Source organism: Oreochromis aureus, linkage group 4, assembly GCF_013358895.1.
Source record: "Oreochromis aureus strain Israel breed Guangdong linkage group 4, ZZ_aureus, whole genome shotgun sequence".
Taxonomy (NCBI): Eukaryota; Metazoa; Chordata; class Actinopteri; order Cichliformes; family Cichlidae; genus Oreochromis; species Oreochromis aureus.
The window spans coordinates 31,539,391-31,563,928 of record NC_052945.1 but is presented as its reverse complement, the minus strand read 5'-3'; the positions used below and the strand labels follow the sequence as shown (position 1 = coordinate 31,563,928).

At 41.2% G+C, this 24,538-nt stretch overlaps 1 protein-coding gene across 1 annotated transcript; it reads left to right on the top strand.

Annotated features, from left to right (window-relative positions):
- The first annotated feature begins 2,498 nt into the window (after nt 1-2,498).
- Nucleotides 2,499-16,736, top strand: LOC116324465 (beta-1,4 N-acetylgalactosaminyltransferase 2-like). Its single transcript, XM_039611592.1, has 8 exons — nt 2,499-2,540; nt 10,272-10,338; nt 12,120-12,233; nt 12,421-12,507; nt 15,012-15,193; nt 15,396-15,539; nt 16,236-16,464; nt 16,552-16,736. The coding sequence occupies exons 1-8, from the start codon at nt 2,499-2,501 to the stop codon at nt 16,734-16,736; spliced, it is 1,050 nt and encodes a 349-aa protein (XP_039467526.1).
- Nucleotides 16,737-24,538: the final 7,802 nt, after the last annotated feature.

The following is a 24,538-nucleotide window of genomic DNA, read 5'->3' as shown; positions in this document are numbered from 1 at the left end:
TGGGTTAAATTATCAAAAGATAAACACCACTTTTTACTTAGTTAATGTGGGTTTCATTGATTTTTTCTCATTGCTTTGTGATTTTATTTGATTATCTTGTTTATTTGTAAATTATTGTTGTATAGTGTTACGGCCCTGGAGGCTGTGTTTCTGCATTAAGTATCTGTACTTTCAGTAAGTACATAAATAAACAGAATAAACTCTCCCATCACATTTTTGAGATAACACATACCAGAAACAATAATCCTCCATTGTTCATTAGGTTATGTGTAAGTTGTTTCTATGTTAAAATGGGTTTCAGTTAGTTTCCAGTGAGGGTTCACTCCTTTTATTGTTATTTTACTTTATTTTAGTTTTTGGGAGTCTGGGGTGTCAACAATCACATACACTTCCCAGTTTTGATACAAAGTCACACACAAAAAAGCTGTAACACAGATATATCCTGATGAAATAGAAATTTAAGTTTATGGATTAATTAAATTAGGACGATTTTTAAAAAAATATTTAAAGGTTTCCTGGCTGTTCGGCTGCTAGTCTGTTCTTTACATTGCAATTGTCTCGCACTATCAAACATAATTCTGACATTGTTTCTATGGTCCAGTAATTTTCTGGCTTACCTACTCCAAGCTAATCAGCCTTCACTCTGCATGTTTCACATCTGCAACCCACGTCCTCACCATCTCTTCCTCAGTCTGCTGGGATTCTTTCTTCTATGAGGGGTCATCTTAGTTAACTACCAGATAGCTTAACCTATTTCTATTTTTAATAAATCATGTTCAGGTTTTTCATATGATCTCTCCTTACTGAATTATTTTGTAGATAGTTTAATTAAGTGTAGAAAAAATATCAATGAAGGGAAAAAGGTAGATGATAAAAAATTTTATTTTAATTACAAACACACATTTACTTACAAAAATCAAGTTCCAAATCACTGATGACAAACAGTTATTAACAAGGAAAAACAAAGAAGAAGCACCTTTAACCCCACAGGAGGTATCTGCTTAACACCTGAGGACTCACTGTAAAGTAACTAACAAAACACACATCAAGGCTGTGATGTGACACTGAGGAGCTAAAAAAAATGCTTAAAATAAGAAGAATTCTATTAATAGCACCTATAATTGTTAAAACAAGCCTCTTTGCTTATGATAACTGAATGAAATAACAAAGAAAGACAGTGTTTTGCACCAGGAAGCTTCACTTTAGAAGGGGCAGGATCCTGACCCCAGAGCTGTTCATCTCACAGTGAATGTCAGATATAAAAGACTATAAACACACACAGGGTGTATAAAATGCTCCGAGTGCTGTAGTAGAGTAGAAATGCGCTATATAAGATATGACATCATTCTCCAGAAGACATTAATTCACAAACTGCAGAATGTACTCTCCCTGCACCTCCTTCATCTCTGAGGCGTCTTCTCCGGTCTGAGGGCTCGGCTCCCTCACAGGTGCAGATGTGTCTTTACATTGTCAACCTTCAACAGGAGGGATCAGAGTGGTCCCTGGGTATGACATACAAGGGAATACAAACTTAAATGAATAGTGACGTCTCCTTTGATAGCTTGACTTAAAAAGAAGTTATACAAAGAAACCTATGAAAAACCTTGTAGTTGGGATTAAACAGAGAAAGAAGCAGGAAGAGGTTAGCAGGCAGAAGCTATTTAAAGAATAATGGGGCTGGGATCAGTGTTCAACTGACTCAGTGAAAGCTAACTCTAAAAGTCATTGCATGAATGATTCTGTATTTCATTCTGTATTTGTAACAACACCTTAGTGTCCAAGCTCAGCATAAAGCCTGCAGCTGTGCTGTCACACCACAGCACTGCTGTTAATTATCACCATCATCCATGACTCATACTAGGGCAGACTGTCAGAGCCTCACTGACGAGATTACTGACATTATAGCATGAAAACAACTCACACATGTTTAATGTTCTTAAGATATGAATGCAACACTGTCAGAAACCCACCCAGCTTATTTACAACATGACAGCAACACACACGAATAAATTAAGCCTCTCATTCATTCGTGATTTAGCTCGTCACTTCAGCTTCATGTGGGTGCTTGTTATACTTGTTCATGCAAACACCCCTTGAAGTAAAGCTGAAAGTCTACACTTCAATGATCTATTTAATGTTTGATTTACAATACACTATGATGGTGTGCAGAGGCAAAACTACAAAAATAGTGTCTTTGTCCCAAACAATATAGAGAGCGCTGCATATATGTTCATAAAACAGAAATATTCTGGGATGTGATTAGTAATCCATGGACTGGTAATCTTGCATTCTGGGCATTGCAACACACCACACACTGGCTTGACAGATTCTCTGCATATCAGTCCAAGCACTGACAGCAGCCCATTAACTTATTTTAATTACTGCCACTGGATTGCCCAATCACTCAAATCTCTTACCATAACCAGGCCCTCCACTACCCTCCCTGCATGCTTGTGCACCATGCAGAGTCAGAGAAAGCTACTGTTGTTAGCACTATCATGGAGAAGTGCAGGAAGAGGAACAGTAGCCCCAAAGACACAGTGAGGAAGAGATGGAAGAAGCTGGCACAAAATAATAAATAGAAGGAGGGACATTTTACAAAAGGACAGAAACAAGTAAAATGAATTGCTGCTTTGACCAGCAGTAAGGATATGCTTTCCTTTATAGTTCTGTGACATAGTAGTTCTGTGATATAGAATTGAATTGTGACTCTTCAGGACTTCCATATTACAGGCACTCTTCAGGATCTCTACATTATAAGTCATCTCTACCCACACAACGTCGCTTACCTGGTCCATGCACCTGTCCTGATGGCGCTAAGATTCTCAAAGACCACATCCCACAAGACCAGTATGAAGAATTGATGCAACGGCGATCTAAAGAGTTCCAACACTACAAAGCCAGGTAGAAGATGGATGGAAGCTTTCAGTGAATTCTTACATTTACAGTTCAATATTAACAAGAGAATGAATTAAATGTGTGTCTGTTTGGGTTCTGCTGGAGTACTCAAAATTCTTTTGTCTAACCTTCCCCTATTCCATCTCCTCAACAGGTCTAATTCAGTACTATCAAAGCTGCTGTTTGCTTTGCCTAACTCTCCTCTGCAGTATCCTATCCAGGGCTTCATAGTACGACCTTTGACCCCCACTGCCATACCAGGTATGCCAAGCTCAATATATGCCTCAGACAGCAATGTAAATTTTTTTATATTTCCATAAAAATGTCATAGAGAATATGTATTCATCTGATTCACTGAAAATTGCAATGAAAAAGAATTAAACTGGATTTATTAGTCACAACAAATAAAATAGGAGGGCAACAAGGCCAATGCCATTTCTTCATGGAAGAGTTACGATGAGATCGATTGTCCCAGTTTTTCTAAAATTTTGCTCTCAATTATCAGACCAAAAACTGCTCTGAATAAATACCTCTGCAAGGACATATTCATTTAATGGTTCAGACTTCAACATTTAGCCAACAGTATTAGGTAAACTTATGTCATCTTAAAACACAGTGAGGAAAAACTGAGTGAGAGATGAATGAGGTTTCTTGGAAGCTTCCTCAATAACTGGCCTTGCAAAACATGTGTAAAGTCAAAACATAAAGTGAATATGTATCTTTCGGTGAAAGGACTATGTGACACTTAAAGCTCATTTTTTTATTTCAGGTTTAGGTCTGCATGCAGAAGAAAGAAACAGCTATAAGGTTGGTCTGATATCACAGATTAGAAACTGACAGGCAATTCTCACCCAGATCTCCCTGACTGATGGTAGCAGTTGGTTGGTGTGTGAGAGATGGCTGTTCAATATATATATATATGTATATATATATTTATATATATATATATATATATATATATATATATATATATATATATATATATATATATATATATATATATATATATATATATATATATATATATATATAAAATGACACAAATGAACCAGCTGCTAGTTAACGAGAGACACCGAATGGCTAACTGAAGGTCGGACGGTCCTGATCCCCAAGGACCCCAAGAAGGACCGGTCCCATCCAACTACCGACCAATAACCTGCCTCAGTACTACATGGAAGCTCCTGTCAGGCATCATATCGGCTAAGATGAACGGGCACATGGGTCAATACATGAGCGGGGCACAGAAAGGGATTGGCAAGAATACCAGAGGCGCAAAACACCAGCTACTGGTAGACAGAACAGTCAGCCGAGACTGCAAGACCAGACTGACCAACCTGTGCACAGCCTGGATTGATTACAAGAAGGCCTATGACTCAATGCCCCACAGCTGGATACTGGAATGCCTAGAATTGTACAAGATCAACAGGACCCTAAGAGCCTTCATCAGGAACTCAATGGGGATGTGGCGTACAACACTAGAGGCCAACTCCAAGCCCATAGCACAAGTCACCATCAAGTGCGGGATCTACCAAGGAGATGCTCTGTCCCCACTGCTGTTCTGCATAGGCCTGAACCCCTCAGTGAGATCATTAACAAGACTGACTACGGATACCGACTACTTAAACGGAGCGGTTGTCAGCCACCTCCTGTACATGGATGACATCAAGCTGTATGCCAAGAGTGAACGAGACATCGATTCACTGATACACACTACCAGGATATACAGCAATGACATTGGAATGTCGTTCGGACTGGAGAAGTGTAGTCGGATGGTAACAAAGAGAGGGAAGGTAGTCAGAACTGAGGGGATTGAACTACCAGAAGGCAACATTGCAGACATAGAGGACAGTTACAAGTACCTGGGGATCCCGCAAGCGAATGGGAACCATGAAGAGGCCGCTAGGAAAGCTGCAACCACCAAGTACCTGCAGCGGGTCAGGCAAGTCCTGAGGAGTCAGCTGAGCGGTAAGAACAAGATCCGGGCCATCAACACCCACGCCCTGCCCGTGATCAGGTACCCTGCTGGGGTAATAGGCTGGCCAAGGGAGGAGATAGAAGCCACTGACATAAAGACAAGAAAGCTCCTTACCATGCATGGAGGGTTTCACCCCAAGTCCAGCACCCTGAGGCTGTACGCTAAGCGGAAGGAAGGGGCCGGGACTGGTGAGTGTCAGCACCACAGTCCAGGATGAGACAAGAAACATCCACGAATACATCACGAAGACGGCCCCAACTGACAGCGTGCTCAGTGAATACCTCAGGCAGCAGAAACCCAAGAAAGAGGAGGAAGGCGAGGAACCATCATGGAAGGACAGGCCCCTGCACGGTATGTACCACTGGCAGATAGAGGAGGTGGCTGATATCCAGAAATCCTACCAGTGGCTGGACAAAGCTGGACTGAAAGACAGCACAGAGGCACTAATCATGGCAGCACAAGAACAAGCTCTGAGTACAAGATCCATAGAGGCTGGGGTCTACCACACCAGGCAAGACCCCAGGTGCAGGCTGTGTAAAGATGCCCCAGAGACAATCCAGCACATAACAGCAGGGTGCAAGATGCTAGCAGGCAAGGCATACATGGAACGCCATAACCAAGTGGCCGGCATAGTGTACAGGAACATCTGCGCCGAGTATAACCTGGAAGTCCCGAGGTCAAAATGGGAGACGCCCCAAGGGTGATGGAGAATGACCGAGCTAAGATCCTGTGGGACTTCCAGATGCAGATGGACAAAATGGTGGTGGCTAACCAACCGGACATAGTGGTGGTAGACAAACAGAAGAAGACGGCTGTAGTGATCGATGTAGCGGTTCCGAATGACAGCAATATCAGGAAGAAGGAACACGAGAAGCTGGAGAAATACCAAGGGCTCAGAGAAGAGCTCGAGAGGATGTGGAGGGTGAAGGTAACGGTGGTCCCCGTGGTAATCGGAGCACTAGGTGCGGTGACTCCCAAGCTAGGCGAGTGGCTCCAGCAGATCCCGGGAACAACATCGGAGATCTCTGTCCAGAAGAGCGCAGTCCTGGGAACAGCTAAGATACTGCGCAGGACCCTCAAGCTCCCAGGCCTCTGGTAGAGGACCCGAGCTTGAAGGATAAACCGCCCGCAGGGGCGTGCTGGGTGTTAAAAAAAAAATTATATATATATATATATATATGTATATATATATATTAATTGATGGCAATGATGTTTGAAACTATTAAATTGCATAATTGCATTAATAATGTAATTATACTTAACTGCCAATCATAACCTGAGATTCTCTCTCATTCTGATGTAAAAATATGGGGCAAAAGAACTCTGAATTGAAATCCGGCTTTTGTGTGAATAATTCTGTGGCTTTTTGTAAATATTGCTAGTAAAGATATTTTTCTTTAACATAATTTTTTGTGATGATTGTTCAGCAGCCATCTTGGGGAACCATCGACCACTGTAGCGACAATAATATTGACATGAAAATTTGCATTATTATCCAATGACAAAATGTTTTTTTTATTAGCAATTTTATTTTATTAGCCATTAAGCAAGTATCATAAAGTTCAGGTTATTGTTTGTTACATCCCCACTCAGTGTCAGTGTCAGTAATTCCATCAACGCTGGAACTATACAGGGGCTGACCGATGCACAGAGGCAACAGGTGAAACTACATTGGCCAGAATATCAGAGTCAACAATGGAATGGATTTTTTCACTGAGTTTGCGCTCTGCAACATATAGATCAAAAAACTTTCTCTGTGTAGCCGGTCTGGCCTAACACTCTGATTGCCATATTTTCTGTTTTGTGTTGTCCGATTGATGAGATATAGATCGCTTCTTTCTCTCCTCTTTCAAACATCTTCACATTTTGGTCTTCTCTGTCCAAAATGTGAACATTGGCATCCTCAAAAGAGTGACCTTTGTCCTTTAGATGCATCTAAATACACCGGGTTTTTAATACACCCGTTACACCTGCAGAGCAGAACCAACAACATATAGCAAAACTGACACAAAGTTGTCTGACTGGAAGCCCAGTGCAACACTCTTTTTCTTGAAGTTCACTGTCATTTTGAATTAGGAATTTTCAAGTGAAACTCGTGCAAAAGTGCAGGCATTGTGGACCCTTTCTAACCTCTGTCACGATTAGAGCAAATACTTTGGACATGTACCGTAACAAACACAGATAGTTTTCCAGTGCCTGAGATGGGTGTCAAATGAGCAGCAGGAATAACCTGATTTATGATTTAACATGTATGACACGAGCAACAGAATATTATTTCATGAGTGTACATTTTTGTGATTTTCCAAGGGATGCAGACATGATCTGGTCATATGTTAAACTTAGGAAGGGAATGGGTATGGAGCTATAATTTGGTACAATTATTCATGTGTAGAACCAGAGCTAGGAGTCTAGAATTGCATCAAAACATCAACCTCAATGAGGTAAGACTCAGATTGTTGACATCAGAATAAAAGGATGACAAGCCGTTATCCTTTTTCTATTCTTACATGAGCTTCTCTGCATACAGAGAGCGTTGTGGGGTTTTTTCATCAGTCTGAAGTGCTACTTGATATATAGTTTGGGTGTGATCTTGTTGGAGGTGCATCACTCATACAAGTCACTAAAGTTCTCTAAATCTCCATGTTCATGTGTCTGCGCCCACATCATAGCTCTCTTTGCAGCACGATCAGAAACACTCATGTCCGTTAATTGTTTTAATATTGACAGGAGGTGCAAAAAGTTCACTGCTAGCCAAATAATTTCCAAAGATAATATCAATACCTGCAACCAGCAATGAAGGTCACACAGCAAATTTAAATTTGCCTGAGGCAAACCTTGATCACAACTGAACAAACTGCAATAGCACACCCAGTACGCACATATTAGATCCACACACTAACCCATCTATGCTACAGAGTCTGAAACATGAAGACAGACACTGTTTTGTATGAGTGGCATGCAAAACAGCAACATTAAACAAAACACATTGACACAAAAGAGTTCAGTTCTTCATCTATTTTGCGATCTCCAGCTTCTCCAGCAACATCTTATCTAGTGATATGTTCTTAGCATTGGATTTCTTGAAGAAGGTGATTTAATCTTCCTGGACTGCTCTTTTCTTAAGAGGTGTCTTTGCTAATGACAGTAATAACATTCAGTTTTAAATGGATGTGATTTTTAGGGCATCTATCTTTCGGGCCAACTAACCGCGGGGTGTGTGCAAACAGGAAAATGAAAAAACATTCTTGTGTGTCAGGGCAAATTCATCAGTGTGTACTGCAACAGCAGCAGCAAGAGTTGTAGAATGAAGTTTTTTAAGTAGATTAAAAACTTTTCTAAAAGTCAGTTTTGAAATTCCATGAACAGCACAAGCTCACATGATCATGTAGGGTTTATCTTCCATTTGACATTCGTCGAAAAGCACCAATATAATTCAAACTTTCCTCAGTTGAAAAAGCTGTGTACTGTAATAAGAGAGACCACACACTCTTTGGGCTGTGCAGTGCATCTGCTATGCACTGTATGTTATAAAACTACAGGGTGGGCCATTTATATGGAGACACCGTAATAAAATGGGAATGGTTGGTGATATTAAAGTCCTGTTTGTGGCACATTAGTATATGTGAGGGGGCAAACTCCTCAAGATGGGTGGTGACCATGGTGGCCATTTAGAAGTCGGCCATCTTGGATACAAATTTTGTTTTTTCAATAGGAAGAGGGCCATGTGACACATCAAACTTATTGGTAATGTCACAAGAAAAACAATGGTGTGCTTGGTTTCAACGTAACTTTATTCTTTCATGAGTTATTTACAAGTTTTTGACCACTTATAAAATGTGTTCAATGTGCTGCCCATTGTGTTGGATTGTCAATGCAACCCTCTTCTCCCACTCTTCACACACTGACAGCAACACCGCAGGAGAAATGCCAGCACAGGCATCCAGTATCCGTAGTTTCAGGTGCTGCACATCTCGTATCTTTACACCATAGACAATTGCCTTCAGATGACCCCAAAGATAAAAGTCTAAGGGGGTCAGATCGGGAGACCTTGAGGGCCATTCAACTGGCCCACGATGACCAATCCACTTTCCAGGAAACTGTTCATCTAGGAATGCTTGGACCTGGCACCCATAATGTGGTGGTGCACCATCTTGCTGGAAAAACTCAGGGAATGTGCCAGCTTCAGTGCATAAAGAGGGAAACACATCATCATGTAGCAATTTCAAATATCCAGTGGCCTTGAGGTTTCCATTGATGAAGAATGGAACCACTATCGTTGTACCCCATATACCACACCAAACCATCACTTTTGTTGTTCCAACAGTCTTGGAGGGATCCATCCAATGTGGGTTAGTGTCAGACCAATAGCGGTGGTTTTGTTTGTTAACTTCACCATTCACATAAAAGTTTGCCTCATCACTGAACAAACTCTTCTGCGTGAACTGAGGGTCCTGTTCCAATTTTTGTTTTGCCCATTCTGCAAATTCTGTGCGCCTATCTGGGTCATCCTCGTTGAGATGCTGCAGTAGCTGGAGTTTGTAAGGATGCCATTTGTGAGTAGCTAATATCCGCCGAAGGGATGTTCGACTAATGCCACTCTCCAGTGACATGCGGCGAGTGCTACGCTGTGGACTCTTGCTGAATGAAGCTAGGACAGCCACTGATGTTTCTTCATTAGTGACAGTTTTCTTGCGTCCACATTTTGGCAAATCCAACACTGAACCAGTTTCACGAAACTTAGCAAGCAGTTTGCTAACTGTAGCATGGGAGATGGGTGGTCTCGTAGGGTGTCTTGCATTGAAATCTGCTGCAATGACCCAGTTACTGCGTTCACCAAATATCAACACGATTTCGATCAACTCCTCACGTGTTAACCTCTTCGACATGCCAATGGCTGTGAACAAAGAGAAACTTGTAAATAACTCATGAAAGAATAAAGTTACGTTGAAACCAAGCACACCATTGTTTATCTTGTGACATTACCAATAAGTTTGATGTGTCACATGGCCCTCTTCCTATTGAAAAAACAAAAGTTGTATCCAAGATGGCCGACTTCTAAATGGCCACCATGGTCACCACCCATCTTGAGGAGTTTGCCCCCTCACATATACTAATGTGCCGCAAACAGGACTTTAATATCACCAACCATTCCCATTTTATTACGGTGTATCCATATAAATGGCCCACCCTGTATATGAATGCTGTAAAATAAGCATTTGCTGTAGATTCTCTAAAAGGTGGAACAAATGTAATGTGTCTTCTCACTTTAAAGTGGTCTTCTGGTTTAAAAAGACAGTTTGGGTGGTGGTGGTGGTGTTTTTGTGGAGGAGGTAGTAATCATGGTATTGTTAAAATGACTGCATTTTTTTTTTAGTTCATTCATGTGTTGCTATTCTAGGTTTTCTTAACTGTGTCTAATGGTATCCTGACAACAGACACTCCACCTGAAGAGGCCACTATTCAAGGTGTGTTTTAAGGTCAAACACAAGTATGTATGTATAAATAAATAAAGGTCTTTGTATGCATGTATACCCAACACACACAATGACGGCAAAACAACTAGTAGCTCAGTGTTCCAACATGAGAATCAGAGGCTCTCTCAAAGTTAGAGTCAGACGAGACTGTACAAGGACATAGAAGCTAAGCAGGAAAGATAAGGGAAGGAGAGAGTGAGAGATGCGTCCGCCTCCTCCAAGAGCCAGAAGACAATTGTCATTTTCCTTTCATACTCCTCCTGAAGATACTTTAGTTTATGTTCATGAAATTAAATATTCAGCCTTTCATGGATACACAGGAGTTTTTTTCAGGTGACCAGTACTGACAGACAACTGAGAGTGTGGCACATAAACTGTTTCACATGTCTTCAATTCTGTCCATAGGATATTCACTTTGGAACATAAAAATGTCATTAAAATACTTTAATTAATGTACATGAAATTCAGTGTTTTCATTGGAGCGGAAGATGCTAGACTGACCTCATCAATCCTGTCCAACCTGGGCTGCTCTTTGACTGCCCCCCCCCCCACAGGAATGTGTGCTCTTGCCCTTATTATTTATCCTGTGCACAAATATGTCTAAGAATAAGTCTGAAAAAATTGATTTTGATTGATTTTGAAGTATGTACACACTCTGTTATTGTCAGTCTGCTCCAAAAAAATGAGTCCAGTCGTGGGCCAGTTCTTGCTAATTTTGTCAAATGGTGTGATGAGTCCTGCCTTCAGTATCCAAAGATATGATAACTGATTTTAGGAAAAGCACTCATAACCACAAAGCGCTATTATTAAAGGTCAGATTAAAGGTCAGATCTTGAAATAGGTATTGATTCAAAGGTTAATTTTAAACTAAACTGTGGTCGTGTGTGCAAGTTCACCAGTGACTCATGTTTGAGAAGGATTTCTCATTTCCACATTGATAAAATGGTGATGAATTCATTTTATTGGTAATCTGTTTTATCTTTTTCTTTGTGTCATGTTTTGAACATTTATCTGTAAAGAAAAGAAACTCACTCAATCAAATTGTTAAGTGGTCTAATGGGATGATTGGTGAAACTCACCTGAAAGCTAGCATCCCTGTACACCAGATCCAGAGGCTTCATTCTGTATTTTACAGGTTAGGGTCCTTTTAAAAGTGGACTCCTGACCTCAGTCCTACTCAATCAGAGTAGCATGGGTGGTTTTATGTGAATCTTATTTAGTATATTTCATATTTTTTGGGCAGGCAGCATGGTGGCATGGTGGTTAGCACTGTAAACTTACAGCAAGAAGGTCTTGAGTTCACCATTCATCTCTGTGTGGAGTTTGCATTTTCTCCTCATGTTTGTGTGGGTTCTCTCCGGGTACATCAGATTCCTCCTGGAGTCCCGAGACATACAATAGGTGGTGTTAGGTTAATTGGTAATTCTAAATTGCCCATACTTCTGAATGTGATTGTCTCTCTTAGTGTTAGGCCTGTGACAGACTGCCTCCTGTTGTATGGTAGCTGGAATCGACTTCTGTCCCCTGCGACCCTGATAGTAATAAGCTGAAGAGAATTTAATGAATAATCTATTTGGGAAAGCCACTTTTTAAGCCAGAATGTATTATTCTGGATTAATGCCTACTCAGGTTATACTATGAGCTCTTTCTGAAAAATGACCAGCAGTATTATATTACTCTGAATGTACACAAAGTACAAAATTGGGACCTAACTTTTACATATTTAAAGTAATTTTAAGGCTGATGTAAAATTGTCTGGTTTTAATTCACAGGTTCTGGTGGAACGAAACTGATTATCGAGTCTAGCAGTCCGCTCATCCTTAATGACCTGCTGGCCAAAGTGTCCTATACCAGCACCATCTACCATGTAAACACTGGAGACCTTGGTATGTGTCAAAAATTTCATAAGAGCTATAAATCCTAATTTTTAAATGACAATTTAATTTGCAAATTGTTCTTTGCATTTTACATATGAGTATTATTGTATGTATGAGTCCTGTACATTATATTTAAAATATAGAATAAATTAAGTCCCCCTTGTACTGTACCTAAACAAATATTTTTTTTGTTCAGTTACCTTCCAGTTTGAAAACTATGAAGCCGTGTTTCCCATTACCATCCAGCAGCCTCAGGTACCAATCCTGTATGACATGGGAACAGGTAGAAGTGAATTCTTCATCAGGGCTTAATAGTCAAGCCCATATTCATTTAAATATTGTTGCAAAATGCTTCTTTAATATATTAATTGCATGCTGTTAAGAGCATTAACAGCATCCAAAGAACATTATGTTGATGCAAAATCATTGTTTCCTTCAGTTACTGTCATTATCTTATCATCTTACCTTTCTCAGAAAAAAATCTTAAGCCTCTTCTTCTTCACTCTGAGAAGGTTCCACCTTAGGAAGTATCTTAAACACTATGCTTTGTTAAAAACTAGTAACTCATTAGTTAATAAATATCATCCAGAAGACCTCACAATAGTATAACATACTTTGAGCAATCTTCTGGATATGGGTATCCTATACCAAGCCTATAACATAACTCCATTCTTAAAGTGAGGTGTTTGCAGTCAGACATCATGGCATGGTGTTGAAGAACTATTTAGACCAGCTGACATTGGTCTTTGTCAAGATATTCAATCAGTCCCTATCATACCCCACCAACTCACCCTGCCTGAAATCCATCATAGTCCATCTGCGTAAAAAAAAAGAAATTAGTTCAGAGTAATATTATGTCATTCATTCCCTTCACTTTTGATGCACACACATTTTCTTACAGGGCAAATAAGTATACCGAGGACTGTAGCACTTGCATTGTCACTGTCACTGCATTGTCACATCTGAAGAAGCAGATAAGCATGGATGCATGGCTGCTCTTCATCAACTTTAGCTCTGCTTCTAATAACACCATCCTCTGTCACCAACTATTATTTAAACTGCATGCTGTTGGATAAAAGACTTTTTGATGGATCATACTCAGAGGGTTATATATGATCCCCTCCTCTACACCCACGATTGCACCCCCATTCACCATAGTAACACCACTGTAACACCATGGTAGTGGAACTTCTGTTTGGCAGTGTTGTGCAGAGACAACAACCTGTTTCTAAATCAAACAAAGACTCATTGTCTTTGTTGGATTTTAGGAAGAATGAAAAGGTAACTCAGACATTACTCATTAACAGGGACTTGGAAAGTGTTTTAGACTTTTGTGGACTAACACATTAGCCTGTCCTCATCAACACAGTGGTGAAGAAAGCCCAACAGAGATTGCTCATGAAAAAATCCCCAGAAAACTGATGGTGTCCTCCTATTGGTGCCCAATAGAAAGCCGACTCTCTCTGAGTGTGGTTTTCCACCTACACAGTGGGACAGGGGAAAGAGCTCAGGGTGCTACAAAGGTTACCCCGGTAATCAACAGCTGCCCTCGACCCTCTCTGGAGGAATTTCACAACACCCCATATCTCAGGAAATACTAAAACATTTTCATGACTCATTACACCAAAATCTTAATCTAAAATAAAGCATTAGATGCATTAGATGTTTTAATTATTACTGGTGACAGTGATGCAATATTTTCAACGCAGGGATTGGTCTCAATACTATAGCTTTATTAGGCTTATCTTTTATATTTCTTTGTATTCATTTTGTTTACACTTTATTTATATCCTTCCTATCACTATAAAGAGCTGTGATATGTACCTAAATTTTGCTGGAGGTGGATAACAACTTACAGCACCGGTTAAGTTTAAGTTTAAGAGGGCTTGCAGTTACAATATTCCTGTGACATACATTTAGTTTCAGTTTCAGTTTCAGTTTTATTTGTCATATGCAAGTTAGCACAGGGTCAACATTGCAATGAAATGTATTTGACGAGCAGCAGACAGTCACTCAGCAGTATAGTAAATAAAAAATAGTAAGAGCAAAATGTTTATAAAATATAGTTAAAAAGAAAAAAGTTCGCAGGCTAAATATATGTACACACTTGTGAATAGATAAAGGAAATCTTAAACAGGAATGTGACCGTTGACATGTAAAAATCTAAATTTGCTACAATAGTAACATTTACAAAAATAACCTTGCATTTGTTGTATAAGACAAAAAATCATAAACTTTAAGGGACCAGTTTACTGAGGTTATAAATCAAGTGAGCATAAGAGTAATGATTCGAGACTTCAAAACATCATAGGATTTATTTAGTTATTTATTTCTTAACCAGAGAATGCAATGTGCTGGCATGAAATAATGCCCATTTTACTACATTTACTCTTCCAACCCACTGTCTTTCTTTCATTTAAAGTTTTTGCTGTGTCTTTTCTCAAATTGCTCTGAAATCACTTCCGAACTGGGACTTTCTTGCTAGAAATTCTTGAAGCTCACTCAGAGTATGCTGAGAATCGTTGTAATCTGAATCTGAATTGTGACCCCACCTCAGTGTATGCCTAGCAGGCTCCAGAAATACTTTATCTGAAACATATGTGAAATAATTCATTTATTTCATAATAACAGGCAGATTTTATATCTTTTCCAGAATTATAAAAAAATATATGAATTTATTAGCATGTTCTTTGGTTTGGTTGAATGACGCAGAAATCTAATGCAACTCTGCCATATTAACAGTTCATCTTTTCTTAAATGTATTCTCTGCATACTTCTGTCTGTTAGATATCAGCTCTCAAGTCACCATCATCACAAAGACCTTCCTGCGTCACAAACAACTGAGGGTGTTGTTGGACAGCATCCGGAAATTCTATAGTGACATTAAAGTGATTATTGCAGATGACAGCTTACAACCAGAGAACGTTACTGGAGAAAACATCCAGCATTACATCATGCCTCCAGCACAGGTATGCACACACAGAAATTTCAGATCCATGAGTTTTTAGCAATATTTGGGAGTAAAATGATATTTATAGAATATAAGACATGCAAATGTCAATTCAGTTCTTGGAAGACTTATCAAGTACAATTCCAATCAAACCAGGTAAATCTCGAGGTCCCATTCCAATATATGAATTTGAACAGAGGATGTTTCTTTCTTCTTCTCAGGGCTGGTTTGCAGGCAGAAATCTAGCTGTTTCCCAGGTAACCACCAAGTACTTTCTGTGGGTGGATGATGACTTTTTGTTTTCAGAGAAGACGAAGATAGAGAAACTTGTGGAGGTGATGGAGGCAGTCCCTGAACTAGATGTGGTAAGAATGAAATAGCTTGTGTTAGATGGCTCAGTTTGTAAGAGTTTTTTTTTTCTTTAGCTCACTCATGTGTAACTTGGACCTACCAGTCTTAAGCTTTCTTGATAAGAATAGACATCAATCCTCTGCCTAGTCAAGAACAGCTTTAAAGACAAAATCTTTCATTTGTATGCAGCATATAGCACTTGCTGAGTTTACAACAAGCAAACGTTTAGACAGGAACAAGGACAGAACCCCTGAATTGGGCAAATGCGACAATGTGGAACCAACTGAAAGTTTGATTCCACATCTGTTTCAACTTACTGAAGAGCTTTGACCAGACATGAGCATGCATAATTAACACCAGTTCGAAGTTTGGTTGATGCAACCAATGCAAATTACAACTTAGAGATTGGTCTTCGACGGTTGCAAGAAACCATCTAACAGATTTATTAACAGAAAAACTTTCCAGATTGTGTTCACTTTAACTGTTGATCTTAACAAAGACCAACTGAAGAGTCCAAACCAGGCTTAGCAAAGGTCAGTTTATGTAACAGACCCCAGGACAGAAAGGTGAGTATCTGAAAACTAGACTTCTAAGCAGGCCTAATCTAATCTTGAATAATAGTTCAAGATTATTTTTCTCAATCACCATGGATTGTGTTGTATTGTATTGTGTTGATTTTATAATGGGTTGTTTTGTTTTTCTCTAATTAGGTTGGTGGGTCAGTACAAGGGAACCGCTTTTACTTTTCTATTCTATATGAGGAAGGAGATGAAAATGAAGGTGGCTGCCTATACAGGAAGTCTGGTGGAAAATTCCACCGCCTTCCTGGTTACCCACAATGCCATTTGGCCAGTGGAGTGGTCAACTTCTTCCTGGCTCGTACAGATGCCATGCAGAGGGTGAGATTTGACCCTAAGCTCCAGCGAGTAGCACATTCAGGTAAGTCCAGATCTCAAAAGAGTTTAGATTGAAAATGGCACAAAGATGATATTTTGTTAAAAGGGAAATGTCTGTTTCTGACTCTAGAGTTCTTCATGGATGGCCTGGGCTCTTTGATGGTTGCCTCATGTGGTGATGTGACAATTGACCATCAGCACAAAAATCGTAATCCTACCTACAACAAATTCAGATACCCTAAAAGAAGTGATGCCGAATTCAAACTGCAGCTTCACTTTTTCAAAAACCACCTTAAGTGCATTAGATATGGATAGAAGACCATAAACGAACATAAGGGTCACTTATTGTCATTTCATATTGCACTTAATCTGAACATTTTCGTCTCTTTCATTTTAATTGTTTAGTCATTGCTGAATGACAGAGCTTGGGATTCATGTGAATAAAGCTATTTTTTCCTTTCTGTTGGGTTTTCTTGTTCCTGATTTTATTTCTTTATGATTCTATGGACAGTTTGATTTCTTATGCTATTGTTAATAGGGTTAGTATCATAAGGTCATGTTTTTATTGTTAATCTAATATATCTAGTAATAACACAATAGTTTGAGTTCATTTGAGTTCCTCTTATTGCTTAGTTTTTATGGAGTGCTGGATGCTGTTCTAGTTTAGAATACTTGATTTTTCATTCAGTTTCAGGTCTGACTTTGAATATGTTTACGTTTAGTTTCTTTGTTGTTTCCTTAACTGTTCTTCTCCCTCTCGTCTAATGGTGCGAGGATTGATACTGAAATACCGATTCCTCCGATACCAAATATTTGTATCTATTTTAGTAGTTTGGGGAAAATTAGATTTTATCATTAACAGAAAAGCAGTAATTCAATTCAATTCAATTCAATTCAATTTTATTTATATAGCGCCAAATCACAACAGAAGTCGCCTCAAGGCGCTTTCTATTGTACACTAGATCGCACAATAATACTTACAGAGAAAAACCCAACAATCAAATGACCCCCTATGAGCAAGCACTTTGGCGACAGTGGGAAGGAAAAACTCCCTTTTAACAGGAAGAAACCTCCGGCAGAACCAGGCTCAGGAGGCGGCCATCTGCTGCGACCGGTTGGGGTGAAAGAAGAAAAACAGGATAAAGACATGCTGTGGAAGAGAGACAGAGATTAATAACAGATATCATTAGATGCAGAGAGGTCTATTAACACATAGTGAGTGAGAAAGGTGACTGGAAAGGAAAAACTCAGTGCATCATGGGAATCCCGGCAGCCTCGTCTATTGCAGCATAACTAAGGGAGGATTCGGGGTCACCTGGTCCAGCCCTAACTATATGCTTTAGCAAAAGGAAAGTTTTAAGCCTAATCTTGAAAGTAGAGATAGTGTCTGTCTCCCGAATCCAAACTGGAAGCTGGTTCCACAGAAGAGGGGCCTGAAAACTGAAGGCTCTGCCTCCCATTCTACTTTTAAATACTCTAGGGACAGCAAGTAGGCCTGCAGAGCGAGAGCGAAGTGCTCTAATAGGGTGATATGGTACTACAAGGTCATTAAGATAAGATGGGGCCTGATTATTTAAGACCTTGTATGTGAGGAGCAGGATTTTGAATTCAATTCTGGATTTAACAGGAAGCCAATGAAGGGAAGCCAAAACAGGAGAAATCTGCTCTCTCTTTCTAGTCCCTGTCAGTACTCTTGCTGCAGCATTTTGGATTAGCTGAAGACTTTTCAGCGAGTTTTTAGGACATCCTGATAATAAAGAATTACAGTAGTCCAGCCTGGAAGTAATAAATGCATGAACTAGTTTTTCAGCATCACTCTGGGACAGGATATTTCTAACTTTAGAGATGTTGCGCAAATGGAAGAAAGCAGTCCTACATATTTGTTTAATATGTGCGTTGAAGGACATGTCCTGGTCAAAAATGACTCCAAGGTTCCTCACAGCGTTACTGGAGGCCAAGGTAATGCCATCCAGAGTAAGAATCTGGTTAGATACCATATTTCTAAGATTTTCAGGGCCGAGTACAATAACCTCAGTTTTATCTGAATTAAGAAGCAGAAAGTTAGCGGCCATCCAGGTCTTTATGTCTTTAAGACATTCCTGCAGTTTAACTAATTGGTGTGTGTTACCTGGCTTCATGGATAGATAGAGCTGCGTGTCATCTGCATAGCAGTGAAAATTTATGCTATGTCTTCTAATGATACTGCCTAAGGGAAGTATGTATAATGTAAATAGAATTGGTCCTAGCATTGAACCCTGTGGAACTCCATAATTGACCTTAGTGGGTGAAGAGGACTCTCCATTTACATGTACAAATTGGAGTCTATTAGATAGATATGATACAAACCACTGCAGTGCAGTACCTTTAATACCTACAGCATGTTCTAATCGCTCTAATAGGATATTATGGTCAACAGTATCGAACGCAGCACTGAGGTCTAGCAGGACAAGCACAGAGATGAGTCCACTGTCAGAGGCCATAAGAAGATCATTTGTAACCTTCACTAAAGCTGTTTCTGTGCTGTGATGAGCTCTGAAACCTGACTGAAACTCTTCAAATAAGCCATTCCTCTGCAGATGATCTGTTAGCTGTTTGACAACTACTCTTTCAAGGATTTTTGATATGAAAGGAAGGTTGGAGATTGGCCTATAATTAGCTAAGACTGCTGGGTCTAGAGATGGCTTTTTAAGTAAAGGTTTAACTACAGCCACCTTGAAGGCCTGTGGTACATAGCCGATTATTAGAGATAGGTTGATCATATTTAAGATTGATGAATTAATTAATGGCAGGACTTCTTTGAGCAGTTTTGTAGGAATGGGGTCTAAAAGACACGCCAATGGTTTGGAGGAATTAATTATTGAAGTTAACTCAGAAAGATCAATTGGAGAAAAAGAGTCTAACTTAACATCGATGGTACTAAGAGTAGCTGTAGATGATATTACATCTGTGGGATGATTATTGGTAATTTTTTCTCTAATGATAAGAATTTTATTTGTGAAGAAGTTCATGAAGTCATTACTAGTTAACGTTAAAAGATAAGATAAGATAAGATAAGATAACCTTTATTAGTCCCACATGTGGGAAATTTGTTTTGTCACAGCAGGAAGTGGACAGTGCAAAAGTTATGAAGCAAAAATTAGAATAAAATAAAATAAGAATAAATACAGTACACAACTGTACAGAATAGAATAAAATAAAATACTATATACAGCAGAATAAAATAGAATAAAATATACAATAAGATAAAAATAGAATACAAATGCTATATACAACTGAGTAAAAAATACAACGATGCCAGGAAGATTATTGCACTTAGTGTTATTGCACATGTGTGTGTTTGATCAGTTAAAGTCTTTGTTGTGGAGTCTGACAGCAGTGGGGAGGAAAGACCTGCGAAATCTCTCCGTCCCGCACCGTGGGTGCCGCAGTCTCCCACTGAAGGAGCTGCTCAGTGCTGTCACAGTCTCATGCATGGGGTGGGAGATGTTGTCCAACAGGGATGACAGCTTGGCCGCCATTCTCCTGTCACTCACCACCTCCACTGGGTCCAGAGGGCATCCTAGAACAGAGCTGGCCCTTCGGATCAGCCTGTTCAGTCTCTTCCTGTCCCCAGCAGAGATGCTGCCCCCAGCAGACCACACCGTAAAAGATGGCTGAGGCCACCACAGAGTCATAGAAGGTCTTTAGGAGTGGGCCTCCACTCCAAACGACCTGAGTCTCCGCAGCAGGTACAGTCTGCTCTGCCCTTTCCTGTAGAGGGCGTCTGAGTTATGAGTCCAGTCCAGTTTGTTGTTCAGATGAACACCAAGGTACCTGTAGCTGTCCACAGCCTCAATGTCCATACCTTGGATGTTCAGTGGTTGCAGAGGAGGATGTTTGTGCCTGCGGAAGTCTACCACCAGCTCCTTGGTTTTACTGGCATTGATCTGGAGGTAGTTCAGCTGGCACCAGTCCACAAAGTCCTGAGTCAGTCCTCTGTACTCCTTGTCGTCCCCATCAGTGATGAGGCCGACTATTGCAGAGTCATCAGAGAACTTCTGCAGGAAGCACTGGGTGGAGTTGTGGGAGAAGTCTGCAGTGTAGATGGTGAAGAGGAACGGAGCCAGAACCGTTCCCTGTGGGGCCCCATTGCTGCAGACGACCCTGTCCGACACACAGCCCTGAGTCCTCACATACTGTGGTCGGTTGGTGAGGTAGTCCAAAATCCAGGTAGTGAGGTGATGGCCCACTCCAGAGTTCTCCAGTTTGTCCTTCAGAACCGAGGGAAGAATAGTGTTGAAGGCACTGGAGAAATCAAAGAACATGATTCTCACAGTGCTCCCAGCGGTCTCCAGGTGAGCGAGGGAGCGATGTAGGAGGTGAATGACGGCATCATCCGCTCCAATGCCAGGCTGGTAGGCAAACTGAAGTGGGTCCAGTGATGAGCTCACAAGGCGCGAAGCTGAGCCAGGACCAACCGCTCCAGGGTCTTCATCAGGTGGGATGTCAGAGCCACCGGCCTGTAGCTGTTGAGGTCCTTGGGGCGTGAAGTCTTTGGCACTGGAACAACACAGGAGGTTTTCCAGAGCTGTGGGACTCTTCCCAGCCTCAGGCTCAGGTTGAAGAGGTGCTCCATCACCCCACACAGTTGGTCCGCGCGGACCTGACGACCCTCGAGCTGATGCCATCTGGACCCGCTGCCTTCTTGGCTTTAATCCTCCTCAGTTCCCTCCTAACCTGGGTGGTTGAGAGAGACAGGCTGGAGCCTTGTGTTGAGTGTGTATTGGATGCTGTTGTTGGGGTTGGGAGGAGTGAGCAGGGTGAATAGAGGAGGTGTGAAGTGTCTGAGGTGGAACAGCAGCAGTGGGGGTGGGTGAGTCTGCAGCCGATGTTGGAGACTGCCTCATGGCTGAATCAAATCTGTTGAAGAAATGATTCAGTTCATTTGCCCACCTCACATCCCTCCCAGGCAGAGAGTTCTGATGTTTGTGGCCTGAGATGGTTCTGAGGCCTCTCCAGACTTCACCAACGTTGTTTTGCTGAAGCTGGTTCTCCATCTTTTGCCTGTAGCTATCCTTCCCATTCCTTATCAGTCCCCTCAACTCTCTCTGCACCCTTTTCAACTCCTCTTTGTCTTTGGATTTGAAGGCCCTCCTCTTCTGCTTGAGGACAGCTTTAATTTCTGGAGTAATCCAAGGTTTGTTGTTGGAGAAACACCGTACAGTCCTGGTAGGTGCGGTGTTAGCCACACAGAAATTAATATAGTCAGTAATGCATGTAGTAAGGCTGTCGATGTCCTCTCCGTGGTCGTCACAGATCACCTCCCACACAGTGGACTCAAAACAATCCTTAAGAGCCTCCTCGCTCTCCTCCGACCATCTCTGCACTGTGCAGGTGGCTGGTGGCTCCCTGCGCACTAAGGGCTCATACACAGGGACAAGGTGCACCTGGTTATGATCAGATCTGCCCAGGGGAGGGAGAGGTGATGAACTGTATGCCTCTTCTGCATTGGCATACAGTAAGTCCAGTGTTTTATTGTCTCTGGTTGGGCAGGTCACATACTGGGTGAAGGTGGGCAGTGTGGAGTCCAGTGAGGCATGATTAAAGTCCCCTGATATTATGAGAAGGGCTCTCGGAGATTGTGTTTGCAGTCTGCTGACCACAGAGTGGAGAGAGTCACAGGCTGCATCCGCGTTGGCCGAGGGGGGGACATACGCTGTTATCGCAATAACATGCGAGAATTCCCGGGGCAGGTAGTACGGACGCATGCTAACGGCTAACAGCTCAATGTCTCTGCTGCAGAGTTGTTCTTTTACAGTGATGTGCCCAGGGTTACACCATCTGTCATTCACAAACACTGCCAGTCCCCCTCCTTTCCTCTTACCGCTCTCTCTCGTCCTGTCCGCTTGCAGCAGCTGGAATCCCAGTAGTGTTAGCGGTGTTAGCCACGACTCCGTTAGCATCATGATGCTACATTGCCGGTACTCCCTCTGTGACCAGGTTAGTGACGTGAGCTCATCCATCTTATTGGGCAAAGATCTTACATTTCCAATAATTACAGAAGGAAGAGATGGTCGATAACGTCTCCTTCTCGGGCGACGGCGCTCCTTCCCAGCACGACACCCCCGTCTTTTCCTCCTCAGCTCGCTGGGAATGTCGGGTCGGTCCACCGGCAGTACCGCTGTAGGACGCAGCGCTAACAGCTGATCCTTACTGTAAACAAAGGATCCCTGCTCTGGGTCCCCAGACACGGGTGAAAAAAGTAGAAAAAAAACTAAGAAAAACGACCAGAACTAGCACAAAACGGTAGAACATGGTTGCAGAGACTAATTACTAATACGTTAGTTATAAAAAAATTACGAGAAGAAAAAGATAAGAAAGAAAGAAACTCAGAATGAGCAGAGCTGCTGTAACAGGCTGCCGCACACGGGGGGCGCCGGAAGTAGGTTGGCTCAAAAGAGCTCTGACTTTTTGTCAGCCTGGCTACAGTGCTGAAGAGAAACCTGCGGTTGTTCTTATTTTCATCAATCAGTGACGAATAGAAAGATGTTCTGGCTTTGCGGAGGGCTTTCTTATAAAGCAGCAAACTATTTCTCCAGGCTAAATGATGATCCTCTAAATTTGTGACACGCCATTTCCTCTCCAGCTTACTTAGTCATCTGCTTTAGGCTACGTGTTTGAGAATTATACCACGGAGTCAGGTACTTGGATTTGAGGCCTTAGTTTTCACAGGAGCTACAGTATCCAGAGTCGTACGTAGTGAGGAGGTAAAATTATTAACAAGATAATCGACCTCTGTTGGAGTAGCGTTCAGATAGCTGCTCTGCTTTATGTTGGTACAGGGCATTGAAGATGATAACAGTGGGTCGATTATATTCTTAAACTTAGTTACAGCACTTTCAGAAAGACATCTACTGTGATAAAGTCTACTCTCCACTGCTGTGTAATCAATTATTGTAAATGTGAATGTTATCAGGAAATGATCAGACAGCAGAGGGTTTTCAGGAAACACTGTTAAATGTTCAGTTTCTATGCCATATGTTAAAACAAGATCTAGAGTGTGATTAAAGTGGTGGGTGGGTTCTTTTACATTTTGAGAGAAGCCAATTGAGTCTAATAACAGATTAAATGCGATGTTGAGGCTGTCATTTTTAGCATCTACATGGATGTTAAAATCACCCACAATAATTATTTTATCTGAGCTGAGCACTAAATCAGATAAAAGTCTGAGAAATCAGAGAGAAACTCTGTGTAAGGCCCAGGTGGACGATAGATAATAACAAGTAAGACTGGTTTCTGAGTTTTACAGCTGGGGTGGACGAGGCTAAGCATCAGGCTTTCAAATGAATTAAAAGTCTGTCTTGGTCTTTCGTTAATTAATAGGCTGGTGTGAAAAATTGCTGCCACACCGCCCCCTCGGCCTGTGCTTCGAGGTTTCTGGTAGTTAGAATGACTCGGGGGTGTTGATTCATTTAAACTAACATAATCATCCGGCTGCAACCAGGTTCCTGTAAGGCAGAGTAAATCGATTTGTTGATCAATTATTAAGTCATGTACTAACAGAGACTTGGAGGAGAGAGACCTAATATTTAATAATCCACATTTCACTGTTTTACTCTTTGGTTCAGATGTGGATACTGTATTGTTCTTTCTTTGTGATTTTTTATGTTTAAATTGTTTATTACTGGTTTTTAGTTTGTCTTTTGTCTGTTTGGGAGCTGACACAGTCTCTATGGAGATGGGTTTTTGGGGGGGTAGCAGGAGGAGAGAAGCTGCAGAGAGGCGTGTAAGACTGCAACTCTGCTTCCTGGTCCCAACTCTGGATAGTCATATTTTGGGGAGTTTAATAAATTGGTCCATATTTCTAGAAATGAGAGCTGCTCCATCCAAAGTGGGATGGATGCCGTCTCTCCTAACAAGACCAGGTTTCCTCCAGAAGGTTTGCCAATTATCTATGAAGCCCACATCGTTTCTGGGACACCACTCAGACAGCCAGCAATTTAAGGAGAACATGCGGCTAAACATGTCACTCCTGGTCTGATTGGGGAGGGGACCAGAGAAAACTACAGAGTCCGACATTGTTTTGGCAAAGTTACACACCGATTCAATATTGATTTTAGTGACCTCTGATTGGCGTA